This window comes from Cupressus sempervirens, chromosome 10, assembly GCF_028749045.1.
Source record: "Cupressus sempervirens isolate cs-2001-9-10 chromosome 10, ASM2874904v1, whole genome shotgun sequence".
NCBI classification, from domain to species: Eukaryota; Viridiplantae; Streptophyta; class Pinopsida; order Cupressales; family Cupressaceae; genus Cupressus; species Cupressus sempervirens.
This window is the reverse complement of record NC_143127.1, coordinates 516451836-516475738: the sequence shown is the minus strand read 5'-3', so window position 1 is coordinate 516475738 and position 23903 is coordinate 516451836. Positions and strand designations below refer to the sequence as shown.

At 34.8% G+C, this 23903-nt stretch overlaps 1 protein-coding gene across 11 annotated transcripts in view; it reads right to left on the bottom strand.

The window, feature by feature from the left end:
• LOC149534920 (Asparagine synthase family protein) overlaps window positions 1–23903 on the bottom strand; it is a 181310-nt gene that overhangs the window by 137479 nt on the left and 19928 nt on the right. For all 11 annotated transcript variants that reach the window (XM_089803085.1, XM_089803082.1, XM_089803083.1 and 8 more), the window contains exons 4-5: window positions 9095–9291; window positions 8840–8982 (exon numbers count right to left, since the gene is read on the bottom strand). In XM_089803085.1, the coding sequence (XP_089659211.1) occupies window positions 8840–8982; window positions 9095–9291 (340 nt within the window). The remainder of the gene's footprint in view (window positions 1–8839; window positions 8983–9094; window positions 9292–23903) is intronic.

Below are 23903 nucleotides of genomic sequence, written 5' to 3'. Positions count from 1 at the left end.
AAAAAGAGCACAATTGAAAATGACGATGTCAATATAGGGACTGATTTGAAGAAGCAATCAGAGATTCCATTTCTAGTTGATGATTTCAGAGCATATAATTTGGAAGATAAGTTGAAAGTATCAGATGATATGGTTATTGAAGCCTTAGTGCACCTTGATAACACCCATAAGAGCATTGAGGTGTTATAGGAAGTTCAAAAGGAGGAAAGGGAAAAAGGGACAGCGAATAGAATTAATAGTGGATTTTTGCATACACTCAAAGAAGCATTGGAAATGATCAAATCAGATTACTTCAAGTTGTTGAAAGACAAGGACATGGCTATCAATCATGTTAAAGATAAAGAGAAGGAGATACATGAGTTATGTCTCCAACTAAGTATGACACATCACTCTTTATTCCAAGCTGAAAATCAGATTTCTATGACAGCTACTCCCATGGAAGATGATCATAGAAGCAAGGATATCTTACACATTGTAGAAGGGATCAATATCCTTCGTAAGAATGAAGGTGAACTTAGTACCCCCACTTCACCATACCTACATGAGGCCTATTATGATGAACAAAGCTATAAGGACCAGCAAGAAGTCAAACACATGGGTTCTAATGTTTACAACAGCAGTTACATGATCTCACATGTCATGAGGAAGAAGATGAACCAAGTGATTTTACTTCGAAAACTATGTGTGATGGTGATCATTTCATTGATGGGGATGTTAAGTTGACTGATGATACTCATGGTGATGCTGAAAATTCAAAATTGTCCTTAATGTATTGTTGTCAATCAGGATTGCGCCTATAGCAAGATGTAGAATCTAGTTATCCTGTTGAAATATGGAAACTCTCTCGAGTGGTGGGTTGTCCTAAAATGAGAGATGAATCTCCAGAAGCTAGGCCGGTTCCTAAATGATGATCACTTAAAATCTAAATTGTACGCGGGGAAAGAGACGAGAAGTGAATGAAAATAACAGATACTAAACCTAAATGAGGTGATACACCAATGACTTGTATGCAACTTCAATTTAATTAACACCAATTACCCAAGATACAAATGATTCACAATATCCAAACAAACATGCAACTACAAAAGTGATTCTATGCAAGGACCCAAAATCTTTTGCTTCGAAAGGAAAATGTAGGTTTTACCAATTTTCTGCGAAAAGAATAAAGACACAAACAAAGACCTGCAATTACATTTATCGAGACTCTAACATACAATAAGGAATATAGCTTTAATGAAGGACAAACACAACATAAAAGTAAAGAACCCACAGTATTGCAAAAAGAATCAATGAGAAGGAACCATTGAATCTGTATAACCAATGCTGAAAAAATCTCTACTACAAAATGCTCCTACAATCAACTCAATAATTTGCAATGTGCAAAAAATCTGAGCCAGAAAGAAGATTCCTCATAATGAGGTGAATGTACAATAAATAGGGCTCAAAACCCTAATTCGGATATCAGAAATATGCATAAAAATAAGTCTCAAAACTACTCCAATCTGTGAAGAAACCAATCAAATCTGCCCTCAAACACTTGTCCAACTGATAGCCAGCTGAAAAACTACCTTTTCTCCTGAAAATCATGCACAAAACCCTAGGTCGGATTTCAATGTCAAGCTAAAAATACAGCATGTCAAACTCATCAATAACCATGCAAAAATGCATTAAAAAGGCTCCCAAAGTGAACTGCATGTAAAACTGGTCATCACTGCTCAAAAAACATGCCACATGCACTCCAACTGTACCTTGATTGTACATGTATGTAGACAAGTCCAAGAAGACTCTGAAAATGCCAAAATTAACTCCATAATCAACTCCAAAGTCATGAATCTGAACTGCGAATCCAAAAATAGCCACTGAACTCCTTGCCACTCCCTCTTAACCTTTTAATACTTCTAGTTAACCGTGATTCAAACCTCTTCTTTCTTTCTTTCTTTTTCTTTTTTTTTAAAACAAACTCTTTTAATTATTATTTGATTTCATGAATTTTATTATTAAATAATTGATTCATAAAATATCAATTATGAAATAATAATTACAATTTTTTATTATGCAATTAAAATAATAATTAAAAAATAAGTTATTTATACAAGATGATATTAATTAAACAAGTTACAATATTAATGTTTTAATAAAACACTTCTATCAATAATGTTTGCAACTAAGAGGAGAGACCGAAATATTATGAAGTTTGATATAGTATTGCAAAAAGCAAATTAATCTCAAGTCCTTTTGTCATTCAAGAGTTATTTGTGAAATTGCTTGAAGAGGGAAAAGGCTGTGAAACCCTAGCCAAAATGGAGGCAATCTAGATTTTTTCTCTGCTATTTGGATTTTGTTAGGCTGCTTGCCGTGAACGCCATGACTGCTGGTTATTTCTTTTGGAGCCATAAATGTTGGTTGCTATCTCATGGATGCCATTACTCCTGCTATTTTGTGGCTCTGGCTTATAGATTTTGTGAGCTCTCCTCTCTTTATGTCATTTTCTGCTATAGTTGTATGTATTCCGTCTTCTCCATTTGGTGGCTCATTTCTTTACTGGGCTGTCATTCTCCATTTTCATGGCTACTTCTGCCTGCGGGTTCATGCCTTGGACACCATGGTGATTATCCATCTTCATGTCATGAAATGCCTTGGCTGTTTATGTTTGGTTATAGCCGTGAATGCTGGTTATTTGTATTCTTTGCTATTATGGTTGCATTTTGTACATGGTTGGGTTGTTTGTTCCAATTTTATGATTGCTGTACTTAGCTATAAAAAACTTTGGTAGCAATTTACCTTTGATGGCTGATTTGGGAGCTTCACAAATTAAAATTGATTTCTTATGGCTCTTTAGTATTTCTGCCATATGCCCATCAGCAGTTCCATTTACCTCTCTGTAGATATGAAAAATTGAGAAAACTTCCAACTGCTGCAAGCACTCCCAAATCTTCTCTATCCAAGACTGTAATTTTCAGTTTGTCGTCCACTTTTAAATCACTGCTATCTCTTTTTCCATTGTCTTTCTAGGGATTCTGCCTGCATAGAACCTAAACAGGCCTGCTCTGCACATAACCCAGATGGCGTTTGTCTCGATTCCCTCTCAATCGCCCAAAAAATGCCCCGCAATATGATTGTATTTTCTTCTTGATTGCAAATTCATACTCTGTTCTTGACTGACCGTAGCATCCTTAATGTATAAAATTCTCTTGACAAACCAAGATCTGGACCATTCTGGGTGTATTTTGCTATGAAATCTTCATTTAATGGTACAAGAGCCATTTTATAATTCTTTACAAATTCCTTGAAAGCATAATAGTGAAACTGCACCATTCTCTAGTTCTTATTTGAAATTTGCAGATCTTATTTCAAAAAAATATGTTGATTCAGATCTTTAAACTTCCTTTGATCATTCCTTCCCATTGAATGATGACAAACTTTTTTTATGAATGTTGTTATGACTTTCTATGCTGTGACTGGAAGATAATTCTATGTAATTTCTTTGAAACATGGGATCTTTATTGTCCTTCACATGGATGCTTGATTTGGTTGCACTACCATGTGAGTTTGAATGCAAATGTGATTGTATCTCTGTCACTTCCAGACTTTATTATTCTTGTTGTAGCTGGTAGTTAAATTTCGTATATAAAACTATGGCTTCTCTGATAATTACTTCAGTAATTTTGGATATTTCTTCATTGCAGTATTTCATTGTTTGGGTTTTGGCAACATATTCCTCTCTATTCAGCTGCTCCTACAAGTTGCATGGACTTGTTTGAAAGATGCCATGTTTTTAATAAACTTGATATACCTATGATTTCTCCTTCGTTATCTGTGAACTGCCATTATGATTATCAATCTTTTTCTGTAATTGTATCATTTTCTGAAATTTGCTTCCCTCTTACTATTCTTTCATGCAAGTAAAAGCTGAAAACAATCCTTTAATTCATGTTCAAGGATATAATACAATATCTAAACTGTCTACTTGCAACGCTCTTCCTGTAGCATATTGTTTGTCCTATAGTAATTAAAACTCCCTGTAGTAATAAAAATTTATTTAGTTTTATAAATTAAGCCGAAAGGCTTCACGATACATTTTCATGTCCCTTCAACAGCCAGTCTTGTACAGCTCCATTAATTCAGTTGGAAGGTCCCATACCTATAATGTATGTATGCCCCCTCTACAACCTCCTTAATCAATTTTTGCCTCTAGATGACTTCAGTCAGAAAGTTACACACCTGTATGTATGTGTGTCCCTTCAACAACCTACTTGGTCTTTATACCTGAATCTGCACATGAAGCAAACTTATTAGCATAAAACCTGCTTTGCTTTCAAATATTTCTCGTCTTTGCATCTTTTAATGCATTTATCTGAATGATCATGTTGTAAGAACACTAAGTAGTGTGGAGATATTTGGAATGGTTTCCATTGCTCAGTTCACATGAACTGACCCCGCTCTTTACATTTTGCAGGTGTATTCAAAGATGGAGATGCGGGCTCAAATCTTCTTCAAAATTCAGATGAACAACCTTCCATTCAGGCAATGGAGGCTTTTCCCCTTATTTCTCCAGTACTTTTCTGTTTATGCAATGTGTTTATTCAAATAGTATATTAGGAGTTGCTATGACTTGTGTGGTATCTAAATACATTGTATCAAGTACTGTCTAAAATTTGAACATTTTGTACCTTATAAAACAGTTCTGAAATATATTTCAATAAAAGTGTACTATTTTTTGGTACTTGTATGTAACTTGAATAAAAATGATCAATTTCTCTTGTTTATTGATTTATGTACTTCACATTCTGCATCGTAACCATCCTGTAATATGTATGATCAACAACTTAAAACACATAGCGCAGTATATAAGCAAGCTTAACATAGCAATTTAGGAGGTAAGCTAAATTGGTAACATGTATACTGATAGTTTCTACCAATTATCTAGAGACATGTCACCAAGTCTTTGTGAGATGGCAACTATTTATTTGTTAGCTGGTGATCTTATCTTTATGCATACTCTAGCTATCAGTGGTTGTTATGTTGGGTCTGCTATCATTTTTTCAGATTTGGTCCAGCCTCTTGAGGTTAGCAAGTTGCAAGTTGATTCATGGAGATTCATCATCTTAAGACACACACCTCATGAGATGGTTACCCTTCCAATACAAGGGCACAATAACAACCGCGCCAACTTCCATGTTGTTGGTCTAGTTTATGACAACAATACATGGTGAACTTATGAGACAAACTTCATGAATTTTTGTGGTTTTGGTGGGGTTATCTGTTGGTTCAGATGGTTGATCCAGAATGATAGGTTGTTAGATATCCATTACTCCTCCCACGATCATATTGATAGGATAGTTTGGGATCCAGGTGTTTATCAGATGTATGTGTGGCATTTTGAGGATTTTTCAATTTCGTTGTAGTACTACACAGTTTGAGATTTGATGTATTTTCTATCAGAGTCACGCAGCCTATAGGCACAACGGTACTTCACAGAGTGACATGGGATCCAAGGATCTGGTTGAGGGATGAGTTGCATTTGGAGACCTTGCTTTGCAATGTGACAGGATGTGTTTTCCAATTGGGCTATAGAACAACCTACATATTCATTTAGGACCCTGGTATTGATTGCTTGAGGACAAGCAATCTCAAGGAGGGAGGATGTCCCCTTTTGGGACATTAGGAATCCTAAAGTTAAATTCATAAAAATCTTGACTTGACTTATGAGAGTTTAAAGCAATTTATAAAATGGATCAATTTAATATTATAAGGGTGTTAATAAGTGACAAAGAAGGAAAAGACGAAAGGAGAGGAAGGAAGCTCAAGAGTCACATGCTGGGTTTTGAAAAGGAGGATGAGGAGTTCATTTCAGCTATGCTCGGTTTATGATTCAGACTACAGATCTCTCTCGGAGAGTTATTTAGAAAGCTTCAGCTTTCATCTAGCCTAAGGACAGAAACCTTCGTGTCCGTAGATAGTGGACACAACCCCATTGTCAATGGAGACGTCAAATCAAATGTCTCACGTGGGCTTACAGGTTCTTTCTTGGTTTTCCAATCTGACTACAATTTTGTGTTTAAGATGGGATTCTTGATATCTAGTTATTGTATTGCTGATGTATAACACAATAACTTATTATGAAGAGTTTTTATGAGCTTTGCTTGTCTTGCACTTGTAATTGCTGAATATTACGAAACTATTGAAATTTTTGAGTTTTCCTATATGAGCAATTATCATTTATTTGCTGGTTAAATCTGAAAGTTTATTGCATAAACAATCTGGTTTATTCCGAAATTTGTTCTTGAGATAATTTTGGGAGAATATCCATCCAAGATATTCACCTAATTTTACTCACAAAAAGTCACTGTCTGCACTTATTATCAAGGTTCTAGGCCTCGGAATCGCCAAGGGGAGCAGAGATTCCAGTCACGGTACTAGAGCAGAGACAATGAGAGCACCTAATCATGTCTTCCTTATCTCATTCCTCATTATGGTTAAGGTTCATGAGAGTTAAGTGTTGTAAATATGTTCCATTATTCTAAATATGCATTATGATTATATTCTTACCTAATCACTAGATTAGGATTGTATCTCTTTCATTATCAATTTGTAATGCCTAAAGAGATTATATTATCCTAACAATATAATTAGTTTGTGCTCGTGTTTGTGCATTTGTCCCTTATTTGCTGATTGTGGCTTATATTCAAAAGCACAATGGACAAAATACCTTACTTGGTAAGGCATCTCTCTAACCCTAGCTATTGCAGTTGTGTTGTAGGGTATAAACTAGAGCGAATTCTAGAAGGGAGCATTACAATATGTATGTGAAGCTTTTACCTTTGTTAATGAGTCAATGACCTTATGTGGGCTCTAACCTGAGTTCATCCATCAAAATGATTACTTATGATACCAGTGTTACATGGCTTAGCCTTAAACCATCATGTTACAACCGATCAATCAGGAGTTCAACAAGGGTTAGAGCACCAATGTAACTGGTCTTTTTTTCTTATTCGGGGTTTTCTTACAGTGGCATAGCCACCTAGTAATTGGCAAAGCCATGCACATTTCAATCGCTCTACCATGGCTACCTGCTACTACTTCCAGCTGAATCATTCAAAGCTTTCAGGTCTCCCAAGGATCCTAAAATTTGGAGGCAGAAAAAAAACTGGAAATACTCTGGGACCAGTATTCTATAGGTGTCATTCTTGATTGTTCTGACAGTGCCATGGCTTGGCACAGCTGTTATATAATGGTTGTCGTATTGTTGGTTGCGACGACCCAGATAGTACTGGGCCTGTACTCGCAGTGTGGTTACATTTGTTTTGTGGATGAAATATGCATCAAGGGTTTTGGGAGGCATTTTATCAGTGAGTAATAAACTCTCTTAGAGACTAAATTATGTACAACTTGTTAAGCTACTATAAATTTTCAACCTTGTATAATGGATTGCATTTGGACTTGTTTGGGTTGCTATTGAATTGATTTCATCATGAATCTTAATGGATTCAATGATGATGCCAACTGTTTTGCCTTGCATTGGGATCTTCTCTGACTGTGTGTACTTTAGTAGAGACTGTGTAGAAATATGATCACATTGGGACTGTCCACTGTTACAAAGGTTTTTTGTAATTGAAACAGTGCAGTATGCTACTAAGGCTGACAGTTGTACATCTGATTGACTTCGTTGGCTTACCATATTTCATTACTAGTGTAGCCATTTAAAACATTAATTCAATGCCCATTCTTATCATTAATTCGTTACCATTTGTATGCCAGGCCACCTATTGAAGTTCAGAGCCTCTCAGTTTGGGTAAGATCCTTTGCTGATCTATTTGATCTAATGGCCTTCCAAGCTCAGCTCAGTGAAAAAACCCTTCACCTCTGCATGCATTGAGAAGATTCCTCATAATGGGATATTGCTATTACTAAGCGACATCTGAATTTGAATCTATGGTTATGTTTACCAAACAAGTCGTGAAGACTATTGTGCCATGGTTAAGCATTTCAAACTAATAATGCTTGCAGATGAGTTACATTATTTCAGTTAAAAATTTGAATCTCTACGAACAATAGTTGTGACAATGAAAATAGTCAGAATTGAGTACTACTAAATTCATAATATGAAAAAAGAATATGGAAGATTTTTAGAAAAGTCCATATATTTTTCTTAAATAAAGAGGAAGAATACTAAATTCATAATATGAAAAAAGAATATGGAAGATTCTAGAGAAGTCCATATATTTTCCTAAAGAGTTTTGCTATCGTTTTTCTGCCACTAGAAGACAAGAAGAATGGCCTTAGGAAATGGAATGAATTACCACAATAGAACAAAACTGCCTATTCAGTACCAAAAGGAGGAGAATATTTGTCGAAGGACATTAGAAACAGAGAAAACTCAAAAGACAATTAAAATCACCCACTTACCATTTGAAGGTGACAACCTATAATATTTTGTAAAAAAAATTTGCAACTTGCACAAACAATCAGTAATTAGGGTAGAAGTTTAGTTAGTCTTTCATTTATTTTCACATAATGCTCTATAAAGAGTATAAATAAAATCTATTTTGCACTTAGAGAAAAATAAAAGTTCTCATGCCTGCATATTGCTAGAGTTAATGTTCACAGATTTTGTTGTCATTTGGAATTTGTTATTCACTCAATTAAATTTTGGAAATTTTTACACGTATCTTGCATATAAATGTCAAGAGAGATATCTTTTTCTGTGTAAGGGTTGAATTGAAAGAATGGAAAGAACATTAAAATAATTAGCATCCTGCCAGGATGTTTACTGAATCTATCATCCTACGTTGTGAAGAATGTGCTTGGAAACAGTATTGAAACATTACTTGCAACTTACCTTTTGCATCTAGTATTTCTATCTGTCCTAAAGGGTGCTACAGAAGAAAGCAGAAAGCGTGAATCATTCAGTGAAGGCCAATGTACTAAAAGGCTCCTCCTTCCAAAAGCATCTCGTCCAAACCACACAATGTTTGATTTTGCCTGAGCAGTAGTATTTCAAATCAGATATGAGAAGAAATATATTGTGATCATAAATTTTTAACAGGCTATTTCAGTTGAATAAAAATGCAACTCGTCAAAAATTTATGAATACCTGCCAGTAAATTAAGGACCAAGGACCTTTTATTGTTGATAGTAACTCTGGTACTGAAATATGCTCTTTCTGATGACAACAATGGCAATATCTTTCACTAGCATGACAAACACAGGAACAGCACCTTTGTAAAGCATTCATCAAAACTATTGCATCATTCTCTTCCTTCCCAACAGATATGCCTCCAAAGATTTCTCCTATTAAATACAAAAATGTATATCAGAGAAATTGAATTTACCGATTTCACACTAAACTATTACAGTGATAACAGACATCTGCAACAATTTAAGCTATAATCATATAGCTTTACAAATATCTTCAAACCATAAGCAAGAATTGATCTTGTGAAAAGAACAACCAGTAGTAGACTAATTATTTGGAGAATTGAGAATTCTTATTAGCTCAAGGCCATAATAAGGAAACACCAATGAATAATGCAAGCTCCAATTCGCAAAATGTATGTAGAATAAAAGAGCAGAAAATGGCCAGAAAGACAACCTTTTTGTTATAGTTGTTACCAATCAACTAAGACTATTAAGTGTCACATATCACAATATAGCACTGAAAGTTCAGAGTTGAGGGTAGCATGGATATTTCCCAATATTACCCTTGATAGTTTGTGTAAGAAGACCTCACATTCCAATCGTTGGTCTGAAAGATTATATTCTATCACAATCATTGTAAGGATAAATAATGCGTCAGGACAGCAATCAAAAAATAATGTCAATATTTAAAATATTTTTCAAAAATGAAGTCTTCTAGCCTGGATTAGATAAAATTATAAGCACATAATTTGAAGCACCTCATAATAGCATAATGTTTCCAATGTTCTTATTAACTTATACCAAAAAAATACACAAGGGTAAGAAATCAGTGTAAGAGATTGCTGTGTAGTACATGAAAGCTGAGATTTTATGATATCATTAGTAGTTTCTCAAGATTACACAATTATTTGTGTTCAAGTAGATTAAAAACAAATCCTCATTCCAGTCTTTGTTTTGAGAGGTTGATATTTTTCCAGTCATGATTATGACATTTACCACATCAAGCTATCAATAAATGAACTCTACTGATTTTTTAAATCATATGAAATGAGAAAGTCTTCCCATCTTAAGCACAACAAGGACAACATCACTATCTCAAGAGACTAACAAATAACTAATATGTCAAGCAATTTCACACGCTGATCCCATGAAGATACTAGAGGACAAGAAGACAGCACCTGAAATCAAAAGCTTTATACACAGTCTGTTCTCTAGCCATGCAAATTGACCTGAGAAAAGCTATTCCTACTCTTGGGCAAGTCTAACACTAAGAGAATGATAAAATCAGTTTCAGACATAATCTATAAACAACAGTTCATATCTCTGATTAATCATAATTTTTCCTACTATGTTCAGGATTTGCATTGATGAGCTTGAGGAATTCCTTCATGAGCAACTTCTGAGGGATGACGGCTCTGGATTCTCCAACAGGTGTTGATTCATATTCTGCTTTTTGCAGATGATGTGGTCCTTTTGGCCTCATCTCTTGAGGATCTTCAAAGACAGTTGGATTGCTTGGCTTCTTTTTGTGAAATGAGGGGTAATCTAAGGTAATGGTCTTCAATTTCCTTAAAACCTCTCATCTTCATTTTACTTTCAGGGGCTCTGAATCAAGATTATTCCATCTTACACCTACCTAGGGGCAATATTGTTAGGTCTCTGATTCTGCTTAAGGCCTCCAATTCAGCATCAACAAGAGTGTTGGATCCCTTGATCTCCTTGTGAGACAGTGCTTCAAACATCACTTCCATGATATCCCGTCGAAGATGTTCATTCTTGACACCCGTGTTTGACCCACTATTCTTAATGGCTATGTGGTTTGGGGCTCTTCTCTTCTACAAGTTCATCAGATGTAGACAGTCTGTTGGGTGGATATTTTGCAACCGACAGTTTTGGGTAAAAATCCACTCGCAAAATAGGATGACCAGCCACAACGTGTGAGACAGAGTCTCTCTCCTACTTTAAAGGGAAGGCTCCCCCTTCTCACTGTTCCTTGGATCAACTCAAGGTAAGCAAGAAGTTGAGAGATTTTTTAAAATGGGTGTTACCAATATCCTTTCTTCTTATCTTTCAAGAAAAAATCCACTTCCTCATGGAGCAAGTAATAGGCAGGGTGAATCTCTAACTACACTTTTATCAAGAGCTGGAAATAATGATACCGATAAACCTTCACTAACTCAAAGGCTAGCTAAAAATGTACTAGTTTGGCTCTAAGTCCGGTTGTATTTCTATATGAAAAGCTTTACAATTAGGGCACAAAGACTCCTAAAAGTAAGAATACTGAACTATTTTGTGAATTAAGAAAGAAGTATAAGCTACAGACAAAGCTTCTAGCCATATATTTCCACAACCACTCCCAGCCAAAGCTTCAGCTCCAATTGCTTCTTAAATCACTATGCTCTTTTATTGAACACACAATAATAACATAAATCAAGACAATAGGCACAAATTACAGTCAAAGCTTCTAGTTTACTCTATCACAATTGCTTCCAGTCAAAGCTTCGAATCCAATTGCTTCTATTATTCACTTTCTCCTAAACTCATACTACACAATCAATGTTATGCTTGCACAAATGTGGTAGAGCTTTCTTCCATACAACAAAAGATGATTTTTACAATGACAAGGCACTCCTTTATATAGGCACAGAAGTTGAGAAAAAGATGGAGGAAAAAGTGGGAGCAACTCAACCAAGTTGACCTGGTCTAACTAAAAGAGAAATTATAGGGTTACATGCAACTCACATTACATCTTTTCATGCACATGCAACTCGCATTACATGTAATTACACATTTTCATGTAATACATCCTCTTCAATTAAAAACATGAAACAACAAGAAGAAGAAAGACAGAAGAGAATTGAAACAATTCCAGGGATTGTTCTAAAGAGCCTTGTACTTGGCGATGATATCCCGGATGATAATAGGATTGGGAGTTCCTATATTTTGTGCAACTGCATTCATCTTGATAACCATGATGTTTCTTCTTTTGATAACCTTTGACTTTGATGAATTGTCCATTGTCATTTGAAAACTTGATGTGATCCACCTTTTCTCACTCAAGTTGTCATGAATTCTCCTTTTGTAGATTGGCACATTCTGGATTCTCTAACACTCTAAAAACCTTCTTGACGATGTCCGGATGTAAACTCTGAACAACTTTTCATCAGCACCTTTAACCATTTTTTTCTTCTTTTTTTGAAGTAAAGTGCTTGGCGAATGGAAATGCTTTGAAACATGAAAGTGGAACGCATGGGAATGCATGCAAATGAGAAGTTTTCGATTTAAAAGTGTAACTTGGGCTTTCAAGATATCATTGCACGGAAAATGGATTACATGTAACTGCAACATGTAATGAGGAATGAAAAGTGAGATGGCATACGAATGTGGATGGAGGATGAGCTTACATGTAAGTACAGATGACGGATGAGATGAAATGCGTAATGACATGGGAAGTGGAATAACATGTATTTGCTCATGGAGGTGTAAGTGCATATGGAAAGAATGAATGCAATGTGCCTTCAGGTGAAGTGAACTTTATACTCATCTTTGTGGAAAAGTGAAGTCAAAGTACATGAAAGATAAAAATGACATCTTTTTGACTTTTCAAAAAGTGAATTTTAATCAAAATTAGACCTTTGAGATGCAATTACGCGTAAGGCTTTTCATGTAATCATGTCGTCTAAGTGGATGTGAAAAGTGAGATGAGTGAAAATGAAAGCGGAAAATGAGATTACATGCATGTACGGATGGTGAATGAGATAGAAAATATGTAATCACATTCGTTGAATGAGAGGTGAGGTGTTGTGACACAGAAACGGAATGTGGAACGTGACGATGCTTTCACATGAAGTGAAGCAAAAACAAGTTCTTGGGAAAGAACTTGTGACTTCTCCAAAGTGGAGAAAACCAGCAAGCAAACACAAAACACAAAAACTCAAAAGAAAAACGTACCTTTGGAAAGTGACTCAAACATTTCAAGATGCAATGCACTTCAACACACAAATTCGAATTGGGAGTTTGCGGAAAAACTGGAAACATGAAAATGAATCATTTCTTCATTTTTAAAGACAAAATGCACTTTTCATGGCATATATATGGACAAGTGTGCAATAACAAGCCATAATATGCATGGAAATAACAAGATAAGCATAAATTGATGAGCAAATTTGAAAATGTCCACTTGCTTGGACATTAAAGAGCCAAAATAGCAAGTTTTATAGACTTGAAGACCGATTCTTCCTCAAATTTGGATTTTCAAACAACTTTTTGACTTTTTCCACACTTACATTTAACAAAAATTAATGAGCAATGAAGGGTCGAATTTGACATGAAAGTGCTAAATACATGGTCTGCAAAGACAATATCATGCATTTAAAACTCAAAAACAATCCCTCTTGATCAAAGGTATGGGCTGAAAATGCATTTTTTTTGAGTTTTTTGAACAAAAACATGACATTTTTATGCAAAAAACTAGGCTGTTTTTGCAAAAACGTGACCAAAAAATGCATGTTTTTGAGTCATTTTTGACTTGTGAATGCAAAAACAACTCCCCCAAATGCATATACATGGATCAAAATGCAAAAAACGTGACCCCAAAATGCAAAAACGTGGATAAAAACCCTCATTTTCTGGGTGTTTTTAGCAAAAATGTGATTCATAAAAGGCGTGAAATGAATTTGTTTTTGGCTTCCAAATGCAAAAATGTGAACCAAGATGTATTGCAAATGATTGAAGATGCCAAAACGCCTCTTTTCCTTGGAAAAATGTGATTTAAATCACTCTAAATGAATTAATTTGAAGATTTTTCCAAAAACGTGCCCTTGGAAGGAGTTTGAAAAAACTTTTTTAGCAAGATAAATCCATTTTTGATATTAGAAAATCCATTGGCAAGCAAAAACGATCCTATTGGAGAAGATCTCATGCAAATCCATCAAGTAAATCTCTCACAATGAGCAAAATCGGGTTCTTGGAGGCCAAATACATGCATTTCTTCAAAATCAGACTTTTTGGAGTTATATGCATGTTTTAAAATATGTTTTTGATCAAAATCGGACCTTTTGAAGTGATATGCATATTTTAAAACTCTCAAAAAGAAAATCGGACCTTTTCGAGTGCATAACACATTTTAAAACATGCATAAGATCAAAATCGGACCTTTTGGAGTGCAATGCATATTTTAAGTTGTATCTCACTTTTTTGATGCAATGACACAAAACTTACCTTTTGATGTAATGACACCAAAAAAGTCCACTTATCTTTTCAAGTTGAACTTTATATGCAGTGACATGTCAAATGTCCACTTTTGATGGATTTTACATATAATTGCATATAAAAGGTCATATAAAAGGTCCACTTTGATAACTTAAATATGCAAAGACATGGAAAAGGTCCAATTTTGATGGATTTATGTTTCCAAGTTGAACTTTATATGTAATGACATGTAAAAGGTCCACTTTTGATGGATTTTACATGTAATGACGCATAAAATGTCCACTTTTGATGACTTCAAGTGATTTAATAAGCACATGTCAATTTAAATTCATTGAAATATTACTTAAGTGGGACATAAATTATATTTAAATATCATATTAACAATATAACATGTAAATATCATTTAAAAAGTAATATTTACTAGAGCATTTGATTTAAATACTAAAAATTAAATTTAACTATATAGTTAATATAGTCACTTACGTGAAAAAAAAAAAATAACTCAACTTAAAATTATAACATAAAGTGCACTATAGTCACTTTAAGTGAAAATTTTTAAGTTAAAGTAACTTAAAAAATAACAAAAAGTGAATTTAAGTTATATTTTTCAAAATGTGAATGTGAAATTAGAAATATAACATGATATTTTTAATTCATGTTGTTGCACCAAAAAGGTCCACTTTTGAGGCACTAAAATGGGCATATCTCTTTACTGACAACTCCAATTGAGCTCTAGGTTAGACCAAATCGAAGGAAAAACTGAAAGGCATGACATGAGCAAAACCAAAGGACTAAAAACTAAGAAACACGCACTCAAAAGCAAAGAAAAGGATGATGAATGCCTCAAAAATAAAGCAAAAGCTCGTCAGAAAGCAAAACGAAAAAGACTTGACGAAAGTCTTCAATAAAAGAGTCCATTACATCAATTGGTACTGATTGGTTGATCAATACTAACCAATTAAATAATGAATTGGACTCAAAGAAATGCGAAACTAGTTTGAAAAAAGTTTCGTACTATTACCTACATTTTGTGGTGACAAAATGCAGGACAAAACAATTTACTCAAAGCATTGTTCTTGCAGAGTTTGAGGCCTGTCCCTTTAGGCTTTAGGACATATTTTACCTTGTTTGGTTTTTGTACCATTTTCGTGGTTTTGCTGACTTCTACGAGGGATGTTAGAGACATCCCTAGCTTACCTGCTGCTCCTTTGAGGCTCGTGTTCGTTATGTTGCCCCTTGCAATCATCTCATTGTTGGCTTGTTGGTGTTGTCACCTTTTTGGGTAATATTGGGATTGAAATTGATCATCTTCCTCTATTCCAATACTCTATAGATGCCCCTCCCCCCCCCCCCCAACCAGGCAAGAGTTGAACAAGTGCATTAGAGACGATATCTATAGGTAGTACATTCATACCACTTAGGGGATTTGCTCGAAGATGACCTATTGTTTGCCCTTCCTACACTTCTCATCACAAGCAGCACTTCCTCAAGATTTCCTTGGGTTTGTTTAGAGTGGGCTCCTATCATCTCCATGTTGAGACCAATCATTGGTAATAGAGGGATGACAAGATTTGTCAACTTCATGTTCTTAGCGAGGTGGAGTCAAAGGAGAACTTTATCTTATGTTTACCTATCTATTATGAGATCAAAGGCAAGACTTATTTTCTCTTCAAATAGGCTTAGTTTTTCTCCTCCTTCAGGTACACAAATCAAAGATGTGTTGCTCTTTATCTACAGGAGACCAACCGCCTATGAGATCACTCTTTTCAGCACCCCTTGCACCCTTTGGCTGATCAACTCATTACATCTTTCTTTCCTGGGATGGTGTGTGGCACCAAGAGGAACCTTGCCTCGCCTCCTCATTCCAAGTCCGTGAGACCTCACAAATCCTACTCAAAGATTCCAGTCGATTGGGACACCTCCAAAGATAGCATCATCAACTCTGCCCCCTACCACTTCTATGGGTCATTCTTTTGTGTGGGGTTTTTCTCTATCACCTCAACTCCCTATTTGCTCAGTGGCTTGGGGTTGCCTCTTTTCCCATCGCACCCTCCCCATGTTCTCTAGGCTCTTGATTTCTATTTTCTTTTCTTCCTTCCTTCTGCTGCTCTTTTTCTTTTCTCCTTGGACACCATTTGGTGTTTGTGTTGTTCATTGCTCTCTTGTTTTCTCTCAAGTCCCCTTGACCCTTTTGTGGTCACTTGCTAGACATTAATAAAATTTATCTTTATCTTTATACAATGCGAGCTTCATAATATCACAATTTTTCATATTCTCTAATTACAAAAAACTTAGTTTTGCATTTTATATAATTTTCTAAGTTTTCACACTAAATCTTTTTGGGTCCTTGTTGATTAATGTGACTTAAAGTGACCCTTGGTGAAAGTAGAAAACTGAAATGACTTGTGATCAATTGGACCATGCTGAATCTGAAAAGATAGATTGTAATGTCCCCTCCTAGTTGGCTTGCAGAATTCAAGACAAATACCTTGAATCTTTTCTTCTTGTTTAAGTTTTCAATCCTTGATACCACTCGTAAACTTATACAATTGATAATGAATATATATTGATGAGATTTCTTGGAATAATATATATTTTATCACTCCATAGAGTAGTAGATCTTATCAATAACACCACTATCTCTAATATCTATTTTTTCATATATGAACTATAACAAACACTGTTTCTGGGTCTTATTTAACAACTAACAAAATCAAAAATTACAATTATTACTTCATTTTCATAGGAAGACAGTTTATTCAATAATGCTCATATGAATGAGATTGACGATTAAAATTAGTTAAACAAAATTTCTTAACTAAGAATTGAAATCACCATCAATGTATTTACTATGGAAACTAAATCTACATACCATGGAATTCGAGACCGAAATCAATCTATGGATATTTCTGCAACCACCCAAGTTAAACCACAAATACCACTTTAACAATATCAAATGATGACTACCATCCAATACCGCTATATCCAAAATCAAATGACGATTACCATTAAATACCACTATATCAATTAGGGCATCAATTACCATTGGATCATTTAGGGCATCAGATACAACTATATCATTTAGGACTTCAGATACCACTGCATCATTTAGGGCATCAATTACCATTGGATCATTTAGGGCATCAGATACCATTGTATCATTTAGGGCTTCAGATGCCACTATATCATTCATTTCCTTCCAATTTGCTTAACTGTGGCATCAACATAATATTAGAAATTATGCTCATAATCATTATTCTTATATATGAAAAACTAAAACAACAATCCTATAGATATATTCCATATTCAGTTAGAAGATCAACCGATCTAACTGGTTGCCAATTATATTGTAATTTAAAAATTACTTTCATTTAAAGAAATAACAATAACGATGATACAACTCAATTAATCTTACCTTCTACTTGAACATACATCATAAAAGTGAAAATACCTGTTTCCGAAATAGATTTGAATGCATAGCTTATCTTTATCTGATGTACGTCTGACATCTTGTGGAGAGGGGAAACATTGTCAGGGGCTTAAACACCCAACCTCAAACCATAACTTATCCCCACACAATCTCTAACGAGAAAGGCCCCCCCTACCTAGAATAGACATGGAGCATCTGTCATCCACTGAGCATCCTAGTATCTAATCACACCACTCTACTTGATAGTAGGAGAATACAATAAACAAGATCATGCATGAGCTAGTAAATAATATTATTCCAAATTTAATGTACCATATCTGACTTTTATTTCTATGTCATTGCAGACTCCATCTTACCTCTTCACCTTTTCTATAGCTATACAACCGGTGAATCCTAGGTGCTCGGATCTCAGAGCAATTGGCTCTATCTATTGATTCTCAACTAATTCATGATTATTTTATATATATCCCAGCTTATCACAATCTGTGATTTGAGAATAATATTCTTAAAGATTGCAGAAATTATTGTTTAATTCTAATCTCCATTGGCATAATGATTTATGGATTCATACTATGGTTACTTGGCTTTCACTTGCTATGAACAAGTCTAAACTAAGAAGAGGATCAAATCTGTAATATCAAAAAAGACATCATCACAATAAATACTATAGCTCACTACTATGAAGTTTGATGTTATTGCACCTTTTGTACAAGGAAATCAAATTTGAAATATTGGTTTTGGTGTTTCACATAACCTGGACAATTTGAAGATAATGTCTTGTTGAACACTCAGCTACTTCGCCACACCTTTACTTGCAAAAGTAGCCAACACAGCTCCAACAAAAGAGTACTCATGATTCCTGGCAGAATATCTAAATGAGCATGGAATCGTGGGAAGGATTTATTGAAAAGATATAGATTGGTATTAGCAGAGTTTTCAGCACCCAGAAGAATGCAATCGGGTGTTATGGAGGAGGCGGAAATGATTATTGAACAACGTAGCATGAACAAGGTAGTCGGGTGTTTGGAAAAAGATGTCCACCTTCCTCTCACAGCTACAAAAAAGATGAACAATATACAGCAGACTTGTAACAAGAAAGGCGCTGCTATAAACTGCAGAGATTTCAAATGGAATTTGCAGAAATTTAGATGGTTTTTGCAGAATATCGGATTGTAGATGGTAGACAGAAATGAACAAGGAAATTGTGTCATAAATAATTAAAGGAAGTCGGGTATGTTTGAAATATATTCCCGTCTCTCCTGACCTATGATATAAAAAGGACTCTTTGGCTTCCGTAACTTAAGAATATTTTGCCAATTTTAAACGCCAAGTGTTCAATCGGTTTCAAATAAGGAAAAAGAATAAAAGATGGGAAAAGAGCTGGAAGGTTATAATTCGATAATTAAAATCATTTATATTTATATATGTGCATGTAAATATATTGGTGAGGTGGCATCATTTTATTATAAGAAAATATTATGATGGTGTCACTTCATTTTTATATCTATGTGTACGTACATAGGTATAAATTAAAATAATATTGAGAAAGATCAATCAAACCTTTAAAGTACATATTATATTTTAATTTATTTATTTTATGTTCTAAATTGTTTATTTAATAGCTCATGCGGTTCCATCGATTGCATCTTGATATTCAAGTCGCTAGGTCCTCAACCCAGTTGCCTAGTAATCGTGATACTCCTGTGCTTAATTCTTTTCTGACAATGCTTCCACCCCTTCAACGTGCTTCCTACAAAGAAATTCTTCGCAGTTAAATCATATTACCAGAACAAGTTATTTAATCATAAATAATCATAATGGCTAACTGCCTTTTTAATTCCATGAATTCGTGATAAATAATCAACTAGCAAGTTACCTTCACATGAAATTATAACGACTAACCATCTTACCATTTCGCAGGATTATAACAAATTTAACACTCAACTGACTTCATGTGAACCTCAATAACTATATTTTAAATTAGGTCAAAATTTGGGATGTAGCATGAACCTTGTCGATTTCAATGTTATGAAGTTGTTTGGCTATGTCAGATATAGCTATATAATTTACGCAATTAATCTCCTTCCCCTGCTTACCAAATATAACCTTATGATTAATACTTTAATAAATTAATCATCCTTATCTTGACTTATATATACATGTCAGCTATATCAAAGGCTTATAGAAAACTGAAGAGAGTGATCAATGAGGCTGCCCATTATCTTTGCAATACTAAGGATGTTGCTTACACATGCTGATGTTTTGTTCCTAAACAAGAATATATTCACTGATCTGAAAATGAATGGATTTAGTAATTCAAAGATGGCATTACTTCTGATTTGTTATAGTTTGCACATATGCATCTAAGATAACAGATTTGCTGCTTCCCTTAAGCAACCAACTCTTGTAGTTAATGGACTTTCTTGTTTATTGTTTATAAGTTAGTTTAAGAAAAGTCAATTACAGTTGATGAAACTCATTTCTATTTTTTTATTTCTGGTGTTGAACATTTTCATGAATACTCTTTATGGGTGTCTTAGCAATGAGCATATTGATGTGGGACTCTACATTCATTCTGTATCCACTTGGCTTACTAGAGCGATTGTTATTATGTAATATCCCCTTAGGATTTCTTGTCCAGATTTTTTAACCAAATGATCCACAAAAATTTTAACAATAACTTGCATGCAACTGATTTCAATTATTCCAACATTTTTTTCTGAAAATCATTAATACCAGACTGGTATATAGATTCTGAAATGAAAATATGAATATTACATTTAATTCTTGAGTAGAGTAACAACAAAATGTCCAACCATACCACAGAACTTACAGCTAGATTGGATAACCAAAAGCATGAATTTGAAGCAAAAGTGGGACACGTGAATCATATCTCCAACAAACAATAGGTTTCCATCCACTTCCTCCAAGCTCGAGGGTTTTCGTCCTCAAACTTGCTGAAATCCAAAGCTTCCCAGAAATAACCAAATATAAAACATCAAGAGTCTTGAAATTCCCTTTATTTTTCTTTACATTTTCCCTCTCTTAATTTTTTAATTGAACTTCAAGGGAAATATTTATGAAGTATATTTTAATAATATTTTGAATTTTACTTTAATTTTATTAAATTACTTAATATTAAGTCATCATTTAGATATTTCATTTATTTTTGACAACTTCATAAAAATTAATTTAATTATTGTCACTTTAATAAATTGGGGACATTACAATCCTCCCAATCTGGAGATTGCTTGCCCTCAAGCAATCTGCACTTGTATGTCAAATCCAAACACCAGGATCCCATATCAACCTCAGAAATGTTGCTTCACCAATCTGCTGTGCTACTCTGATGTAATCATCACCATGCTTGAAGTTGTGAAGCAAAACATCAAAATCCCATTTAAGTAATGCACTATACATGCCAATGCAAGGATGCCAAATTACCCCACGTGCATAATCAGTCAACATGCCATGTGTTGCTACCATGAATGAGAACATCCTCAATCTAATGAAGAACCTCTCTCCAGTTGAAGTCATAGATACTAATGCCATTTAATGATGGGATCTCATCGTTATGAAGACCTCTAGCAGGAAGGAGATGATACAAATCTCTCCATCTCCTCCAACCAACTGTTATATGTAAACGCCACTCAGAAAAACCACCCCTGAAGACAACCAGCTCAATATTACTTAACTAAAACCATGTCATCTAAAATTAGCCTCCAAGTGAAAGATAACTAAGTTGTGCCCAACAAATGCCCCCCCACTAGTTGCATTCAAGTCTCTGAACATATAGGATTCATGAGGATAAAAGTAGCTGAAAATCCATCTCCTCTGAGCAAATCACATTTACCATCAATTTGTAACCAACAACTACTCATCCACTGAACCAAAGAATCCATCCTGGTCATCAATTGTTAAGGTTCCAAGCTCATGTGCAAGTTGTTTGAAAAGTGGGCAGCAGTACTAGGTTTGGAAATTGATCAACTACTCCAATCCTGTGACCATACCTCATCACTATAAACTGCACCTGGGTCCCAAACCTTGCAATCAAATCCATTCTCATCACAAAAGTTAGAAAGAACCTCCTCATCCAACTCCAAGAGTGGATTATCAAATGTTCAATCAGCACTTGACACACAAAGCAGGTTATCCACAATCTGAAAGGAATTCTCTCTTTCCAACTTACGCTCGCTACCCCACTGCCTTAATTCTGAAAATGCCAATTTAGGACACTGCTTCAAGTCAAAGACTTCCAAGTTTGGTTACACTCATCAAGGTGTCTTGGGTTGCCATACTATAAAATTTAAGATGTGTCTTTACTTATGAAATCAATAACACCAGCAAAAACATCATACTTACTAGTTGAGGCCTTAAATTTCTCATTTATGAATGGTGGGCAGCATTAGGTCAATCAAAGAAGCACTAGTGGAATCCATAGCTTCTTGTGATTCATCATTGTCAAGTCCTAAGTCAGCATACTCTATGCAAATGGGACACATAAATACCTCTTGTTTAAATGCCTCATATGTTCTTTAGTGGGTTGGTCTGCTTGCATGGTTGAAGCTGCTGTTATGACATCATGTTCAAGGGATTCTTTGTCATAAGAAGATGCATGTTCTTCATCAAAAGTATCCTAGGACCCCAACTTATTCACATCTTGTATTAGATCATCTTTTATGAGAACTATATCACCAATTTCACAAGAAATTTCAATGCATTCTTCATGAAGAAAAGGAGGGACAAAATTAAGCTCAGCCTAACATTCATTAAGAGAACTCATCTCGCTACAAGATTTATCCATATCGACCTCAAGATCACCAACATAAAACTTAGAATAATTCTCACCTGAAACAATGTGTTCTTCCTTATCTAAAGTGTTGTTAATATCTTCATATGCCTCAAACTCTTTGCTAGAGTGATTTGAATGCCAAGTTAACAATGCTGCTATGCCAAAATGGGAATCAACTATCATACTAGAAGACGCATCGTGATCACCCAAGGAATTCATACCTTCATGATTCATGCCAATCACATGTTCTACATCAAGGAAAGTCGTGTTTCTCTCCTTCAATTTATCTTATCTTGTGAGCTGAATCTGCATGTTTATCAAATTCTTAATTAATATTTTTGCATACCTACTCTGCATTTCCTTTTCTGTTAAGCTGCTGATTTGAATTTGTACATGTACATCCATAAATTGTGCAAAGGAGAGATGGTCACATATCTTCTGAGGAAGAGTGCAATACTTATGGTGGCTTCTCATAACTGCATCATTGGTTGTCATGGTATGAGGTCTCTTATTTGCACCTATAGATGAAGATGAAACCTTGTCCAAATTTCCTAGAAAGTGTCACTTAAACACTGCAATTCACAATTGAGTTTTTTGTTGTGCATGTTCAAGGTATTTCCATGCTTGTGTATTGCTAAACAACCTTGCCATTATGACCTACCACTGTAATTCCTCCAAAGGATATCAGCTATTCTTCACTTTCCCACTCTGTGGTATTTCGCCAAACACTATGCAGGTCTGGTTTGCACAACATACAATTTCCAAACTAACTTTACTGCTTCAAGAATTTTGATAAGCAGTTGTCACTGCTGACAACAATATTGCAAATTTACTACAAGTGATGACAGTTCAACCAGTTTGATTGAGAACAAATGCTAAAGATGAACATATATATTCTGACCCTCTTGATACTAAAACAAGACTCACAAAATTGTAACAATTTATTTTTGAGATTTTTTGTATCCTTGCAAGTTGGCAGGGGAACCAGCTTCAATACCAATACAATATCCCCTTTGGAGTTTTCCTCCAGATTTTGTAACCAAATGATCCACAGAAATTTTAACAATAACTTGCATGTAACTGATTTTAATGAATCCAACAAATTATTCTGAAAATCATAAATACAAGACTGGAATAGAGATCTGAAATGAAATATGAATATTGCATTTAATTCTTGATTAGAGCAACATCAAAAAGTCCAATCGTAGCCACAGGACTTAAGTCGGATTGGATAACTAGAAGTATGAATTTGAAGAAAAAGTGAGACCCCTGAATGATATCTCCAATACACAATGGGTTTCAGTCCACTACCTCCAAGCTCAAGGGTTCCCT